The sequence below is a fragment of the Oncorhynchus keta genome, chromosome 22 (genome assembly GCF_023373465.1).
Source record: "Oncorhynchus keta strain PuntledgeMale-10-30-2019 chromosome 22, Oket_V2, whole genome shotgun sequence".
In the NCBI taxonomy this organism is placed as follows: domain Eukaryota; kingdom Metazoa; phylum Chordata; class Actinopteri; order Salmoniformes; family Salmonidae; genus Oncorhynchus; species Oncorhynchus keta.
The window spans coordinates 3776884-3794566 of NC_068442.1; the positions used below are offsets into that span (position 1 = coordinate 3776884).

The following is a 17683-nucleotide window of genomic DNA, read 5'->3' on the forward strand; positions in this document are numbered from 1 at the left end:
ATATAATTGCAAAATGGTTTTCTAATGATCAATTAGCCTTTTAAAATGATAAACTTGGATTAACATACACAACATTGGAACATAGGTGTGGTGTTTGCTGATAATGGGCCTCTGTTGATATTGCGTTCAAAATATGCCGTTTCCAGCTACAATAGTCATTTACAACATTAACAAAGTCTACACTGTATTTCTGATCAATTTGATGTTATTTTAATGGACAGAAAATGTGCTTTTCTTTCAAAAACAAGGACATTTCTAAGTGACTCCAAACTTTTGAATGGTAGTGTATATCAAGGGGCTCCTGAGTGGCTCAGCAGTCTAAGGCACTGTATCTCAGTGCTTGAGGCGTCACTACAGACCCTGGTTCAATTCCAGGCTGTATCACAACCGGCTGTGATTGGGAGTCCCATAGAGCGGCGCACAATTGACACAGCGTCATCCGGGTTAGGGTTTAGGCGGGGTAGGCCATCATTGTAAATAAGAATTGACTTGCCTAGTTAAATGTAAAATATTAATGATTTAAAAAAATCTAGATTAGGAACATTCAACAGATTCCCAAATGGCAGATTTCCTGTGTGTCTTAAATGAAAAAATACATTTACATTAACAAATACATTAATATGGTAAACCTACTCTGAGAGTATGTGTTAGGCTGTTTGAGAGAAGGTTTGAGTCCTAATCAACACATCCAATGTTAGTACATCTGTTGTTGAAATACAGTAGATCAATAAAGCTACAGTACTCTAGCAGCAGTCAAGCTGTTTATCCTGAAAAGCCTTGTCAGTGCATAGGTCAAATTAGCTTTTGACTTTCCTGTCTTTTTCAGCTTCAGACAAACATCGGTTTTTGTATTAATTTCCTTTGGGGGGGGGGGAGAGTCTGATAATACCACATATCCTGCCACCAACCATTATTACTGTGCACTATAACTATTTAAAATGACATAAAACAACATGACTGTCATGGCAGCCTGAAGTGATTATTTTTCAAAATAGTACAGCTCCTTAACAGGTCTAACAATTGCATAACTAGTTTATGAACTGAATAATTATTTAAATATGTAGACATTTGGGGAACCTTGATACACAGTCAAGTTAGTTCAGACAGTATGACCGGAAAAGATAGATGTGTGGCAGAAGAGGTGGGACAGTGAGCCCAAGGGACGGCATTTATCCTCACTAGGGTAGGGGGCACTATTTTCACCTCTGGATGAAAGGTGTGCCCAAAGTAAACTGCCTGTTTCTCAGGCCCAGAAGCTAGGATATGCATATAATTGGTAGATTTGGATAGAAAACTAAAGTTTAAAATAAAGAAATCTAAAGTTTAAAATAATGTCTGTGAGTATAACAGAACTGATATGGCAGACCAAAACTCGGGATAAATCTATCCAGGAAGTGGGATTTATTTATGTTTGTAGTTTTATATTGAATGCCTATACAGTACCCCATGACTTAGGACTCAAATTGCACTTCCTATGGCTTCCACTAGATGTCAACAGTCTTTAGAAATTGTTTCAGGCTTGTAATTCTGAAAAATGAGGGAGTAAGACCACTGGGAAGTCGCCAGACCTGTTTCCTGAGCATGACCGAGAGTGCGCCTTTATATTGACGACGCTATTGTCCGGTTGAAGTAATATCGATTATTTAGGCTGAAAACAACCTGACGATTGATTATAAAAATCATTTGACATGTTTCTACAAACTTTACGGATACTATTTGGATTTTTCGTCTGCCTGTTGTAACTGTCTTTGAGCCATTGGATTACTGAACATAACGCGCCAACAAAACTGAGGGACTTTATCGATCATCAAAGGTAAATTATACATTTTATTACTATTTCTGACTTTTGTGACTAATCTACTTGGCTGGTATGTAATGTTTTGTGTGCTGGGCGCTGTCCTCAGATAATCGCCTGGTATGCTTTCGCCGTAAAGCCTTTTTGAAATCTGACACAGCGGCTGGATTAACAAGAAGTTAAGATTTATTTTGATGTATAACAAATATATTTTGAAGAATGTAAAATATTTGAATTGAGTGTTTTTGAATTTCGCTCCCTGCAATTTCACTGGATGTTGGCCAGGTGGGACACTACCGTCCCAGGTACCCATAAGAAGTTATATGCTCTCCAAATAAAGGTCGGTGGACAAAGATTCAAAGGTCAGATTAAAGGAAGAGGTGGTGTTTACTCAGTTGCACCTAGGAGATTGTACATTGAACTCATCATTACATCTGGTTGGAAAGCTTGTCAATGGTGCGTGTATGCCTTGAGTGTATGGTTGATGAAACAGTGTAGCATGTGTTGATGTATTGATATATTGTAAGTACTGATATGTGGAAGAGAGAGAAAGATCGATGTGTGCAGTGGTTTGTCCTTTAAAAGTTGTAGCGCACTCCAGCACAGCTTGCGTGGTGCCGCATAATTCTATGGCACATTATTTAAGTGCCAACGACTGGTACTATTAATGCTCGTTAGTGCTAGTTTGACAACCAGAGGGCATCTTTGAGAATCATTTGACAGCCTTTAATAGTGGCTGTAAGAGATTTAAAAAATTTGTACGAACATAGTATATGGGACTGATTTTAAGAAATGTTGCTTAATTAATTAGATTAATATTATGGTGTTTCTACTCCAAGAAAAATTAGTTGGGTTTCCGTTAGGATTGAATGGAAAATATGGTGCTGTACAACTTGAAGGTCAGGAGTGGGCTACAGTGCTGGACTATTTAGCTAAATAATCCCCATGTCATGTGGGCATGCGGGAGACTGGGGTTCAATACCCTGCTGGGGAGGAAGGAGTAGGCTGTCCTTGTAATTATGAATTTGTTCTTAACTGATTCCATATGTTTTATTTCATAGTTGAGATGTATTCACTATTATTCCACAATGTAGAAAATAGTAAAAATAAAGAAAAACCCTGGAATGAGTAGGTGTGTCCAAACGTTTGAGGCCATCAAGATGTTTTGGCTAGAGAAATTGACGATACTACAATGCAACAAATACATTTATCATCTCTGCAAGATTTTCCCGTTGTCGTGGAGCTTGGTGGAAGTGCAACTAAAATGTAGTTTAAATAACCATCTAGATTTTGATGGTCTTTTTTTCTAGTGATTTTATTAATGAAGGCATCTAGATGTTTATGAAGAAATTCTTGTACCTCTATTTTGAGTTTGAAATGTAACACTTCAGAGTACTTTAGCATCGAATACATTGCAGGTAGGGGAATGTTCACACCTACAATTGCCGGGCTATAAAGAGTCTATTGTCCTGATAATCGGGCAACAAGTGTTTGAAAAGCTTTTTTCAAAATGCCACAAGCTGTCCATCACTACTATAAATAAAAACACAGCATCTTATTTATATCGCATTTACATTCTTTACCACAATGTCACAAATAATTTGTATCTACCTTTCCAATTACTTTTAGAGTTTGGGTTTAATTTGATTAATTGGTATTGGTGTTTATATTCCAAGAAAAACAAAAATCCCTCTGTGTTTCCATTAGGATGGAACTAAAAATATGGCGCTGTACAACATGATGATCGGAAGTAGGCAACACAGTACTGGGCTATTTAGCGAAAGAATCCCTGTATCATCAGCAGGCAATGCGGGAGACCTTGGTTCCTTGTAGGCTTCTTAACGAACTTACCTAGTTAAATAAAGGTTACACTAAGAGCATAACATTTCTACACCATCATTTTTAGTCTAACCAATATCCAAACAGAGATTCAGTCAAAATAAAAATCTCATTGATTTATCAAGACCAGTCCCCATACTTGTCTCAGAGCAGCAGGAAACAGTGCTAAAATATTTGTAGGCTAAAGCTTCAAATCCTATTGCTTCTAACTTCAATATGCTCTTTAAATAAATAAGACCTACACCACTTTTAACAGCACATTTACTTTGTAAGTCGCTCTGGATAAGAGCGTCTGCTAAATGACTTAAATGTAAATGTAAATGTAGTGAGTCTCATGTGGCCTACGGTAGGCCTACAGTATATCAAACAATATGACGTGACTCTCCACCAATAATTACTGTACATATAGAGGATTGGAGGATTCTAAATAAAATATAAAAGCTGCCTCTTGGGTCTCCCGGTGGCTGCCAGCACGGGTAACTGTAGCAACGCATTTAGCATTGCATTGCAATGTGGTGACTTAAACAGCTGCGCAACTGGGTAGGCCCCATCCACAAAGTATCAAAATACAGACGGGCTATTATAATACTGTACATGGTGTCCAAGTCATGATTACCAAAACATCTATTTATTAAAGATATCAGAAAGAATGTTGGTACTTGAGCCAAAGCCATGAATGAGGTAGTCCCTCAGCTTTATGTAAAAAAAATGTTTTTACGAAAGTTAATGTAATCTGAATAAAGGCCAAAATAATATTGGTATAGGCCAAAACATTTATTTCTGTTTTTAGAGGGAGAGAAACACTGGGCCAATTGTATGTCGCCTATGGGACTCCCAATCATGGTCGGATGTAATACATAATAATAATAATAATGATAATACTTGACTGAGAAATACATTTGACAATATAATTCTCCACCTACCCTCCATCTAGGCAAGTCTATTGTCCAGCTACCTGCTAGAACAGTGGGAACATTTCCCTAGTCAGCGCCATCATTAGTGGAATGCCCCTTAAAGTGTTGCTCTGTGCTACCCAGTGTGGCCGGGTGGGGGTCCAAGTTTGCTGGGTCTGTCATGGCCAGTTCGTACTATAAAGACACAAGGCGAGACCCAGATGCAGACACAGGAGGCAGATGGTTAGAGTTTTACAATATTTATTAATCCAATAGGGCAAGGCAAGAGAATGGTCGTGGACAGGCAAAAGGGTCAAAACCAGGTCAGAGTCCCAAAAAGTACCGAAGGGAAGGCAGAATCAAGGTCAGACCAGGCAGGATGATCAGGCAGGCGGGAAAGAAGTCCAGAGTCGGGCAGGGGTCAAAACCGGGAGGACTATCAAAAAGAGAATAGCAAAAGGAACCCAGGAAAAACACTCTGGTTGACTTGACTAACATACACAGAGAGACAGGAAACACAGGGATAAATACACTGGTGAAAACATGCGACACCTGGAGGGGGTGGAGACAATAACGAGGACAGGTGAAACTGATCAGGGTGTGACAAGCGTAGAGAATTATGTCAAGATTCGAAAATTACTGCACACTCACAAATACGCCACGTCCCCACATGGATGACTTTTCTCCTTCTCACACCAAAATCCATTTGCTCTCACAACTGCTTACTATACTTTTATAACAAGGGGGAAATTCTAGCCAATGAACATAGCCTGTAGTAGTCTACTGAAACTCAATTGGTCAGGTTTTTAGACCAAACACTGTTTGACAGCTCTCTAACCGGATTTTTGCCCATAGAGATGAAAGGGAACGGGGAAAGGTGAGTGATCACTGACAATAATAAAGAGGTAAGTTCAACAGTTTTTCAGTAGAGAAACTAGATAACCAACTAGCTAGATAATCAACTATGATTTCAATATTGAAATTATAGTAAGTAGTTATTCTGTTATTAAAGCAAGCTATTGATATGGAAAGGAACATCAATTAGGTAGGATGCTAACTAGCTAACTTTAGTTAGCTAACTAACATTAGAGAAAATTAATTAGCTAGCTAATGTTACACCTTGTGGTTTAAGCAAACCCGAGGTGGTTTCATTTTCTAAGAGTGTTGTACCTAAGTTGAGAGGGGATTTTATTAGAGGAGGAGGACTTGGAAGACCAGCATGAATGGGTGGCAGACGAGGGGGGCAAGGTTGAGATCAGACAGGGAAGACCCCTATTGGGGAAGAGGTCAGTGATTTGAAGTGGAGGGGGTGCCAAGAGAGGTCAGGCTCTGAACCAAATAATAGCCAGTATAGTAAACTGCTTACAGCATACATTGAGGTACAATCTGATTGACAGCATGGCCAATGTCTTCAAACCTTCCAACTTGTTGTGTAATGTTTATGGCCGATGAGCACCGATAAGTTTTATCTATAATCTCTTAATATGACAAGGGTTTAAAAGAATTTGCCAGTAGATTGCCGACTTCATGCATGATGACAATTGCTTGTCTAGCTTGCTAGCTAAGATTTTGAAAGTAAAATGTTGACATGATCAGTCCAATCAAAGCGACGGTAGATATTTTATCTATGGCCAATGATGGGTACTTCTAATATAAGTCTATGGCATGAATTTTCAAGCTCTACCCATAGATTTAGCGGTGATGTAGTGTCCCCATGAGTGACAGAACACTGAGCCAACTAGAGAATATTACCAACCCCTACATTCCGTATTTTATGTTTGTATGTGGCTTTAACTAAATGATAATTTTTTTAATATATATTTTTTACGTTTTTTGCAAACTGATATGTGACATGTATTAATGCCAAAATAACATGCAAAACAGGTGGGGCTCAACTTGGGAGGCTCTGCCCCACCTGCCCTGAATGACGCATTGCCACTGCTATTATATGATGGTGAAGTTCTCTGCTCAGCTGACAGAAACAGGAGATACAGGAGTCCATTCTGTTCCAAGTAGGGTACCTTGGCTCTCCTCTATGTACAGCACTCTGGGGACTTTCTGCAGGTAACCATGACATCCACCAATCGCCCATGTAACTTAATCATTAGTGGTACTGAGAGTTCCTCTAATTTCTTTGACGCTGTATGAAGGCATTGTGCATAAGACATAGACATAAGACATAAGACGTAGTGTCACGTAGAGAGGATGATGACCAGCTGCTATCTATTGGTTAGAAAGATTGCTCTATACTGAATGTATGTGATAGTCATTGCTAAACAATATGATTAGTGTAGGTAAGAGATGAAGTGAAAATGTATAGGATGGATAGCTCTCTATTACGAGGTGGGTTGGGCATGAAATGACAGCAGGCATGCTGACTGACAAGTGGCGTGAATTGGTACAGGGCAATTCCACAGTAGGAGAGTGAAGCTAAGACTCAGATTGTTCACTTTAAAATGTATGTCAAACAAACGTAGAAGTTGTATGGTTTGTTCCACTTTGAAATCATTGGTTTTTGTTTGACATACATTTTAATGTGAAAAATCTGAGTGTCAGCATCCCTCTTTTACTGCAGTATTGTCCTACAGCTCAGCTCAGTCCTGTTCCACATCGTGCGTTTTGAATTATTTGGCCAATTGCCTTTTTGATATAGCCTTAAAATAAACAGTCTTAAAATAAACTGTTTTCTTGAATGAAACATTAAGATCTTAAAACATTTAAACTCCAATTGAACTTTGTGACATCTTATTGTCCTCTCTCTCACTACAGTTGTTCTCAGGAGAACAGCGAGGCAGAGGACACCAAGTTTGGACCAGTGAGTCACCAACTCATCTCATGCCTTACACATCTCAGCACATACAGTACCAGTCAAAAGTTTGAACACACCTACTCATGCAAGGGTTTTTCTTTATTTTTACTATCTTCTACATTGTAGAATAATAGTGAAGTCATCAAAACTATGAAATAGCACATATGTAATCATGTAGTAACCAAAAAAGTGTTAAACAGTTATCTTTGCTTATTTGAGCTGTTCTTGCCATAATATGGACTTGGTCTTTTACCAAATAGGGCTATCTTCTGTATACCACCCCTACCTGTTAATTGAAATGCACTCCAGGGGACTACCTCATGAGGCTGGTTGAGAGAATGCCAAGATTGTGCAAAGCTGTCATCAAGGCAAAGGGAGGCTACTTTGAAGAATCTCAAATATAAAACACATTTTTGGTTACTACATGAATCCATATTGTTATTATTTCATAGTTTTGATGTCTTTATTATTATTCTACATTGTAGAAAAAAGGAGGAAAAAAACCCTAGAATGAGTAGGTGTATCCAAACTTTTGACTGGCAATGGACAGTATGTTTCACTCCACCTTCTATAAAAACTCCAGTGCCTTACTTTGTTTACCTTTTTACCAATGTCTACAATGATTTTAACACCATACTAAATCTAATTCCATTTCCTGTATTGTTCTGCCCTCTCTATAGATTATGCTAACGTCCCGCTTTAAGAACCTGGAGATCTTCACTGGTTCTGAGGGAGGTGACTTGGCCACAAACTGTACCTGGGACACCTTCCATCGCTACCACTGTCTGAAAAACTGCCGCAGGGTGTTCAAGACATCTGCTGCAACTTCATCTTTAGTGTGTCAGCTCTGCTGCACCTGGGAGCTACAGGTATGGCACCACCCTCTCAACAGTCATGTACGCTTAAACATACTTGTATGCTCATTTATATGTTCCTTAAAGTGGCAATCAGCAGTTGAAACAATAAAAAAGTTTTTTCCCTGCCCCTGTTTCGGTAAAACGCTGAGGGATTGGCCTGGAGAAATGTAGCCACTCTCAAATTCTTAAAGAGAGCTAAGGATGCAAGCACTGACCATCGTGCCTCCTCCTAAAACCCCATTGGAGGAGATGACCCAAGATTCCTCGCCTCAGACCTCCTCCAATGGGTTTTGAGAAGGATGAGTGTAGAGAGGGGTTGAGCAGAGATTAATTGGGACAAAGCTCATGCCATTGTTTTAGGGGGAAACTTATGTTGCATGATATACTATATATACAAATGTATGTGGACACCCCTTCAAATTTGTGGATTCGAATATTTCAGCCATACCCATTGCTGACAGGTGTATATAATTGTGCACACAGCTATGCAATCTCCGTAGAGAAACATTGGCAGTAGAATGGCCCTACTAAAGAGCTCAGTGACTTTCAACGTGGCACCGTCATAGGATGCCACTTTTCCAACAAGTCCATTCGTCAAATTTCTGCCCTGCTAGAGCTGCTCTAGTCAACTGTAAGTGCTGTTATTGTGAAGTGGATACGTCTAGGAGCAACAATGGCTCAGCCGCGAAGTGGTAGGCCACACAAGCTCACAGAACGGGACCCCCGAGTGCTGAAGCATGTAAAAATTGTCTGCCCTTGGTTGCAACACTCACTACCGAGTTCAAAACTGCCTCTGGAAGCAAAGTCAGCACAATAACTATTTGTCAGGAGCTTTATGAAATGGGTTTCCATGGCCAAGCAGCCGCACACAAGCCTAACAAACAGGTTTTCTGGAGTGATGAATCACGCTTCACCATCTGGCAGTCCGACGGACAAATCTGGGTTTGGTGGATGCCAGGAGAACGCTACCTGCCCCAATGCATAGTGCCAACTGTAAAGTTTGGTGGAGGAGGAAGAATGGTCTGGAGCTGTTTTTCATGGTTTGGCCTAGGCCCCTTAGTTCCAGTGAAGGGACATCTTAATTCTACAGCATACAATGACATTCTAGGCAATTCTGTGCTTCCAACTTTGTGTCAACAGTTTGGGGAAGGCCCGTTCCTGTTTCAACATGACAATGCCCCGTCCACAAAGCGAGGTCCATACAGAATTGGTTTGCCGAGATTGGTATGGAAGCTCTTGACTGGCCTGCACAGAGCCCTGACATCAATTCCATCAAACTATTTTGGGATGAATTGGAACGGCGACTGCGAACCAGGCCAAATCACCCAGCATCAGTGCTCAACCTCACAAATGCTCTTGTGGCTGAATGGAAGCAAGTCCCAGCAGCAATCTTCCAACATCTAGTGGAAAGCTCCTGGAAGAGTGGAGGCTGTTATAGCAGCAAAGGGGGGACCAACTCCATAATAATGCCCATGATTTTGGAATGAGATGTTTGACGAGCAGGTGTCCACATACTTTTGGTCATATAGTGTACATCTGTTCTGTTTGCACTCACATCTTTCTTCTACTTGTGCTCTTTCTACAGATGTTTCTGGCATGCTGATAACATCTGATCTGATGATATGCGATTTGACTTCTGTATTACTGACTGTATGCAATAAAACTGTCAATGCCAAATCAAAATAATTTGGGATTCTGTAATTGACAATCGTAGTTCCCAATCAGACAATCACTATAAAACAAATGTTTTCCTCAGTGAAATGTATGGTGAATGTGTTGTTTTGTCCTCAGTCCTCCTTTGGATGCTGTTTCAGTTCTAAACGACCATCATTGAGTCTATCCTCACCACCTCTATCACTGCAATGGATTGTCCAGTCTGCTGAGAGGTTCATTGGGTGCCACCTGCCCTCCATCGATGTCCTGCACGACTCCAGGGCAAGGAAGCGCGCAGGAAAAATCATCGCCGACCCCTTTCGCCCCCTCTTCCAAAGACTCTCTTCTGGCAAACGGTTCAGGTCAATCATGACCAAAACCTCCCACCACCTGAACAGTTTCTTCCGTGGCCCTGACCAACCGGCCACCTGGTCTGCGATAATCCTGTCATCCATGGATTTTGCACTATTCATCCATAAACTATGCGCCCTGCATGATCATCTCAGTACTGCACATTTTATAATGTAGCTTAAAGTGTTCATTGTGTACTTACTGTATGTGGATCTGTGGACAATCTGCATCTATATATTTTTAATTCTGTATATTCTGTTTATCGTCTGTCTGTATATTATGTTTATTGTTGCAGCACCATTTTATAGAGTTCTGTACATGCACATATATTTGCAGAATAAAGCTGATTCTGACATGTTAACCTAGTTTAGCTGGTTAATCCTATGTCAGTTTACAATCTATTATTTGAGACTGGTTATATACTAGCAGGCAGAAGATTCTTTATTTTGTGTCTTCCTTTAATTTAAAATCCCCAATGTGCTGTGTGTGTGTCCTTGGGCTTAATACCCAAAATATTGGCTCCTGCCTGCAATTGGTGGACTTGTTTTGTGTGTACAAGAGATGACTTGTCTGCTTTTCGTTTTACAGACGAAGGTTGCTGGCTAACAAGTAATTAGCTAGCTAACTTTAGCAAGTAGATTCCACTGAACTCAAGTTATTGTACTCAGGGCAGCAGGTAGCCAAGTGGTTAGAGCGTTGGGCCCGTATCTGAAAGGTTACTGGGTCGAATCCCTGAGCTGACAAGGTGAAAATCTGTCGTTCTGCCCCTGAACAGTTAACCCACTGTTCCCTAGTAGGCCGTCATTATAAAATAAGAATTTGTTCTTAACTGACTTGCCTAGTTACATGAAGGTTAAATATTTTTTTTAAAGTGCAAGTATTAGAATTTATTTGGTTATCAAGCTGCTGAGTTTCCCAAGTCATTCAGCACTTATTGCGGAAGCCGAATAAGTTGACGGCTCGTAATAGCCAATCACAACACTGGACTGGAAAGAATTTGTCCATCACACCAGTGAAAGTGACCCACCTTTAAGCCTGTCCCCCATCAGCCTGAAATCCAAACCCAAAGTTAGCAAGGCTTGAGAAAGAGCAATTTGAGAAATTGAGAGCGAAAACTTGACAGGTCGGATTGTATGGTGTCAAATCCAATTTAAAAAGTAGAACGCGCACGAGATGAAAGATGAAACATCATTGTGCGAGCAAACACAGAGTCTAGAGAGAAGAGCGAGCAGAGCCTATGTGGACAATTTAATGCGTTACTTTTTATTTTATTTTACACATTTGAACCACGTTTCTTTGCTTACAGTTCTTTATGTACAATTTAGGACGATGTTCTGCTCACTCAAAGTCACACTTAAAAATCTCAAGTTCATTTGTGCTCTCGACTAGCCTGTGCCCTCGTGGGACTCATGCTCTGCTTGCTCAACCACATTCCTGTATGTGTGGCACAGGGACAGTGAAGGAAGATGTACCCTTTTTTTTGCAGTAGCACTACACACCAGATTAAAATCATCAACACTTGATGATATGTGGATCATTTCTGTGCTAGGGCAAAAACAAGAAATGTGCACCCATTTGGGTCCACAGGACCAGGATTAAGAAATGCTGTTCTATCTAGACTAATCACATTCCCTATGTCACCTCTCCCTAGCAACCACACTGTATGTCGACATGATCCAACTCTGTGAACACATTGGCTATACTTTAATGGATGTTTGTAACGTGTACCTGTTTGCTATATTTGTCGTTTAAAAAAAAGTTTCAGTGTTGCTCCAATTTGCAAACGAAGTAATCGTGACACTATTTATGTTTTTCAGGTGATCGTGGTGACAGTCTATCCTATAGATTGGGAACTCTAGTTCTCTGAATGCAATTTGTTTAATCAGGTGTGTTAGCTGGGGCTGAAAATGTGTGACACCAATCATGCCCCCGAGTACCACGATGAGGATGACCATAAGAAGACGGAATCAATACAAGATCCTGCATGATCTGATACAGGGCTCTCCTGGAGAGATACCGTCTTGTAGGTTTTCTAAAACCCTAGTCTAGTGCAACTGATTCTAATAACTAGCTGGTTGATAAGCTACAGGAGGGTAACACTCCAGTAGATCTGAACATCCACCTAGTCCCCCCACCATTTCTTTTGTCACTTCTCTCCTTCTACTATAGCCGTGTTTGGTTATTGGACTGAGAGGGATGTAAACACAGACAGCTTGCAGCTACCACATTTAACAATGTGGTATTCTTGTTTGTGCTGAGGAGGTCGAGTAGGTTAATATGAATAGTACTGGTGACTGTATTACAATCATGCTGGTAAGTTTGACTTGAGTGAAATATTATATTTTCTTATGTTTGATATTGTAATAATTTCTGAAACTGGTCTCACCACATTTTGCTTGCATTTCAATAGCTGTTCTTTAAGAATTATACACAGAGGCGGCTCTAGCCTTTTGGGGGCCCTAAGTGAGATTTGGTCTTGGGGCCCCAAACCTATATTTGACATTTTAGTCATTTAGCAGACGCTTTTATCCTTGTTCAAGGGCACATAGACAGATTATTTACTGGTACTCCTGGAGGTCAGGGCCCCTGGGCACGTGCCCAATCGGTAGTCAGCCATGATTACTACAAGTTTACTTAACTGGCGAGACTAACTACCTAGTGGCCGGCACAAGATGGAGGGAAAGTTGCAACTAATGAAAAGACAGTTTACATTTTTTTTTACCTTTATTTAATTAGGCAAATCAGTTAAGAACTAATTCTTATTTACAATGATGGTCTAGGAACAGTGGGTTAACTGCCTTGTTCAGGCGCAGAACGGCATATTTTTGCCTTGACTGCTCAGGGATTTGATCTAGCAACCTTTTGGTTACTGGCCCAATGCTCGAACCACTAGGCTACCTGTTGCCCCAAAGTTAGCTAAAATGTACGTATATAAAAAAAACTTGGAACTCAATCAATCTGCCATCATTGACACAATGGAAAAATCAAAATATTTATATACGTGAGCTACAGAGAGAAACAAAATGTTGCAGTTTCACAGAAAGTGATGCGGGCACTGGAGATGGGGGTGTGTGGCAGTGGGTCTGGGCAGGTGTGATGTAGTTCATGTTTGTATGATGTTGTTGTTTGTATGTGTATGTTTTGTATTGATTATAAAATGAAATAGAAAGTTGAGACCCCACAAAAATCTCTGTTTTGGGTCGGGCCACCTACCGGCCGGGGGCCCTAAGCGACTTCTTATGTCACTTATTCCTGGAACCGGCCCTGATTACACAATTGCCAGAAAGTCTGGATAAATCAGGCTAAGATGCTGCAACATCAGTCAACAGCCATCTTAGTGCAGAACAACATTGCCTGGACACTTCTATATATGATTTTGTGATGAGACTTCAAATAATATTGGAGATAAGGCCAAAGACTAGCTAATACCGATGATCAAGGTAAAAAAAAATAGACAGTCGCTGCTTTATGCTATTATATGTGATTTTAAAGAATAGTTTAAATTAGCTAATGTAGCTAACTAGCTAGCTACGTACAGTGGAGAGTTTGGTTAGATTCAACAAAGTTAACATTTTTAGCCGCTAGCAACTAACGTTACAACATCAACTTATGAATCAGATAATTTCAGTAATCAGTTTTGAATTCAATTTTGAATATGGCTTAAATATGGCTGAGAAAAAATGTAATCTGTCGAAATTAAAAATAAATAAAAAAAGGGTCAAATCCTTAAAGGTTTTAATGGTGAACTTGATCAAATGTCTTTGGAGGTGTTAGCAAAATGTTACGTTTTGCAATGACCTTTGCTGTATATGCCCATTTCTAAAACACTAAAACAATTACACATTGTTGTGGACCTGTAAATAGTTTATTTGGATTTAATGTTTTGCATTTATTTTCTCCTGAACCTAAATATGCTGCACTGCTCGAAACATTGTAAACTAGCCTACAGTAGCCTATTTCAATGCAAAATATCAACTGTCTGTTCATCTGTTAAATCACTACTGTATCTTATCACCCGCACTCCCTTTAGGATGCATAGAGCAAAAACTTTAAATTATAATAGTCTCTAATAGGCCTAATTAAAAGAGAGATAAACTTTCATTGTAATTTGTTGTATGGCTGGTATTAGTAACATGAACTAATCATGGACAGAAAAGGTGCAATGGTTATGATATACACTGAAAAAATATTATTGAGTTGCACCCCCCCACCCCTTCCTCAGAACAGTGCCAGAACAGCCTAATGGACTCAGTTTCATCAATTGCGAATCAAATGGACTCTGGACAAGTGGTCGAAAGCTGTTCCACAGGAATGCTGGCCCATGATGATTTAATGTTCACAGTTTTATCAAATTGGCTGGATGTCCTTTGTGTTGAAACCCTTTTGATACACATGGGAAACTTTGAGTGATGAAAACCCAGCAGCATTGCAGTTAACACAAACTGTTGCGTCTGGCACCTACTACCGTTTTATAAACCCTGTTTTCAAATGCACTTACATTTTTTTGTTTCACCCATTCACCCTGGCTAAATGGTACACATACACAATCAATTTCTCAATTGTCTCAAGGCTTAAAAATCCTTCTTTAACCTGTTTCTTCCCCTTCATCTACACTGATTGAAGTGGATTGCACCTGATTCACCTGGTTAGTCTATGATATGGAAAGAGCAGGTGCTTTTAATGTTTGTATACTCAGTGTATGTATTATGTTTATAAATTAAATATTGTCAAGGCTGCTCCTAAATTTTACATTTACAGTATTCAGACAAAAGCCTACAGACAAATAGAGGTGAACTCTTTATTCTACTGCAAAACTGCGCTTCGGAACGGATAGTATAGAACATAATACTCTAAATACCAGTAGCTTATTTATTTAATACTGTGAAGTGGGTCCAAATAAATTAGAGATGGGACGAATGGTAGCATATCCTAACTTGTAGGCCTATTGGCTATTTCACAAGTATGAAACCATCACAGTCAGAAAAGGTGAGTAATTTATTCTGCAATGGTCATCGAAATGAAATAAATTATCGGAAATAGATTTCAAATTATTTTAGAAAGCAAAGAAGAAGAAAAAATACTTAAACCACTAGAAACTGAGTATGCATGGTCTAAAGTTTGTGGGGGGATAAGCACATTCTCACATCAAGTTCAGTTTTTATAAATGTCAACTTTTGCGTAAAAATTGGTGCATGCATGTTTTAGGGCATAATTGGTGCATAAGCAGCTTTTATAAATGAGGCCCATGAACTTTAGTCACTGCTACTAGCCAGCTACCACTGTAAGGGCCCTGTGTGTAGCTGGTGTAGAAAGTCAGGCGCAGGACAGCAAATATGAGTAATCAACGTACATTTACTCAAAATGACAAATGTACAAAATAACATCACGAGCACACAATAACGGACCGAAAATACAATAAACAATCACTCACAAACAAACATGGTGAACAGAGGGTTAAATAATAAACAGGTAATTGGGTGAGTGAACCCAGGTGTGTAAGACTAAGACAAAACAAATGGAATATTAAAAGTGGATCTGCGGTGGCTAGAAGGCCGGTGACGTCAACCGCCGAACACTGCCTGAACAAGGAGAAGGATTGACTTCGGCTGAAATCGTGACAACGACCCGGTACTCAAGCCTGGACCTTAGATACTATTACCATATGTACATAGGCGGCAGCGTAGCCTAGTGGTTAGAGTGATGGACTAGTAACCGAAAGGTTGCAAGATTGAATCCCTGATCTGACAACGTACAAATCTGTCTTTCTGCCCCTGAACCCACTGTTCCTAGGCCGTCATTGAAAATAAGAATTTGTTCTTAACTGAATTGCCTAGTTAAATAAAGGTAAAATAAAAAATAAACATAGTCACTGAGCACTGGTCACTTTAATGTTTACAGACTGTTTTACCCACTTCAATTGTCCAGTACCAGTCAAAAGTTTGGACATACCTACTCATTCAAGCGTTTTTCTTTATTTTTCCTATTCTCTACATTGTATAATAATACTGAAGACATCAAAACTATGAAATAACACATATTGAATCATGCACTAACCAAAAAAGTATATATATATTTTTTTGATTCTTCAAAGTAGCCAGCCTTTGCCTTTGACAGCTTTGCACCCTCTTGGCATTCTCTTAACCAGGTTCACCTGAAATGCTTTTCCAACCGTTTTGAAGAAGTGCCCATATATGCTGAGCACTTGTTGGCTGTATTACCATCAATCTGAGGTCCAGCTCATTACAAACCATCTCAGTTGGGTTGAGGTCGGGTGATTGTGGAGGCCAGGTCATCTGATGCAGCACACCATCACTCTCCTTCTTGGTCAAATAGCCCTTACACAGCCTGGATTGTGTTGGGTCATTATCCTGTTGAAAAACATACGATAGTAGGACTAAGTGCAATGCAGATGGGATGGCGTATAGCTGCAGAATGCTGTGGTAGTCATGCTGGTTAAATGTGCCTTGAATTTGAAATAAATCACAGACAGTGTCACCAGCAAAGCACCCCCACACCATCACACTTCCTCCACATGCCACGGTGGGAACCACACATGCGGAGATCATCTGTTCAGCTACTCTGCGTCTCTCAAAGACACAGAGGTTGGAACCAAAACTCTCAAATTTGCACTCATCAGACCAAAGGACAGATGTATTGCTCGTGTTTCCTTGCCCAAACAAGTCTCTTCTTATTGGTGTCCTTTAGTAGTGGTTTCTTTGCACCATGGAGGCCTGATTCACACAGTCTCCTCTGAACAGTTGATGTTGAGATGTGTCTGTTTCTTGAACTCAATATCTGAGGCTGGTAACTCTAATGAACTTATCCTCTGCTGCAGTGGTAACTCTGGGTCTTCCTTTCCTGTGGTGGTCCTCATGAGATTCAGTTTCATCAAAGCGCTTGATGGTTTTTGCGACTGCAATTGAAGAAACTTTAAAAGTTTTTGACATTTTCATGGTGACTGACTTTCATGTCTTAAATTAATGATGGACTGGCGTTTCTCTTTGCTTATTTGATTTGTTCTTGCCATAATATTGACTTGGTATTTTACCAAATAAGGCTATCTTCTGTATACTACCCCTACCTTGTCACAACACAACTGATTGGCTCATTTTTAACAAGACACACCTGTTAATTGAAGTAAATTCCAGGTGAATACCTCAACAAGCTGGTTCAGAGAATGTCAGTGTGGCTACTTTGAAGAATCTCAAATATAAAATATATTTTGATTTGAATAACACTTTTTTGGTTAGTACATGATTCTATATGTGTTATTTCAGTGTTTAGAAAATAGTAAAAATAATGTAACGCACCGGGTGTCGTGGGTGCGAAGTCAGACACAGGAAACATAGAGTGCAATGCTGTGCTCTTTAATGCACTAACGCAACACTGGGTGCTCAAAACCCAACTGCCCCAAACACGGGGGACGAAAATAGTACAACAGAATACACGACCAGGAACAAACACGTTCCTCTACTATATTACCGAA

The 17683-nt window shown here is 39.9% G+C and overlaps 2 protein-coding genes across 10 annotated transcripts in view; both read left to right on the forward strand.

Moving 5' to 3' along the window:
* Window positions 1–17683, forward strand: part of LOC118400937 (membrane-associated guanylate kinase, WW and PDZ domain-containing protein 2-like) — a 230215-nt gene that overhangs the window by 116707 nt on the left and 95825 nt on the right. The gene's annotated exons all lie outside the window — the stretch shown is intronic.
* LOC118400938 (uncharacterized) lies at window positions 878–10562 on the forward strand. Of its 2 annotated transcripts, none has more exons than XM_035797981.2 (4): window positions 878–6591; window positions 7297–7342; window positions 8017–8205; window positions 9779–10562. In XM_035797981.2, the coding sequence occupies exons 1-4, from the start codon at window positions 6452–6454 to the stop codon at window positions 9794–9796; spliced, it is 393 nt and encodes a 130-aa protein (XP_035653874.1). In that variant the 5' UTR covers window positions 878–6451; the 3' UTR covers window positions 9797–10562. The 2 variants fall into 2 exon arrangements, with proteins under 2 accessions (XP_035653874.1, XP_035653873.1); XM_035797980.2 differs by having other exon boundaries at window positions 9985–10562.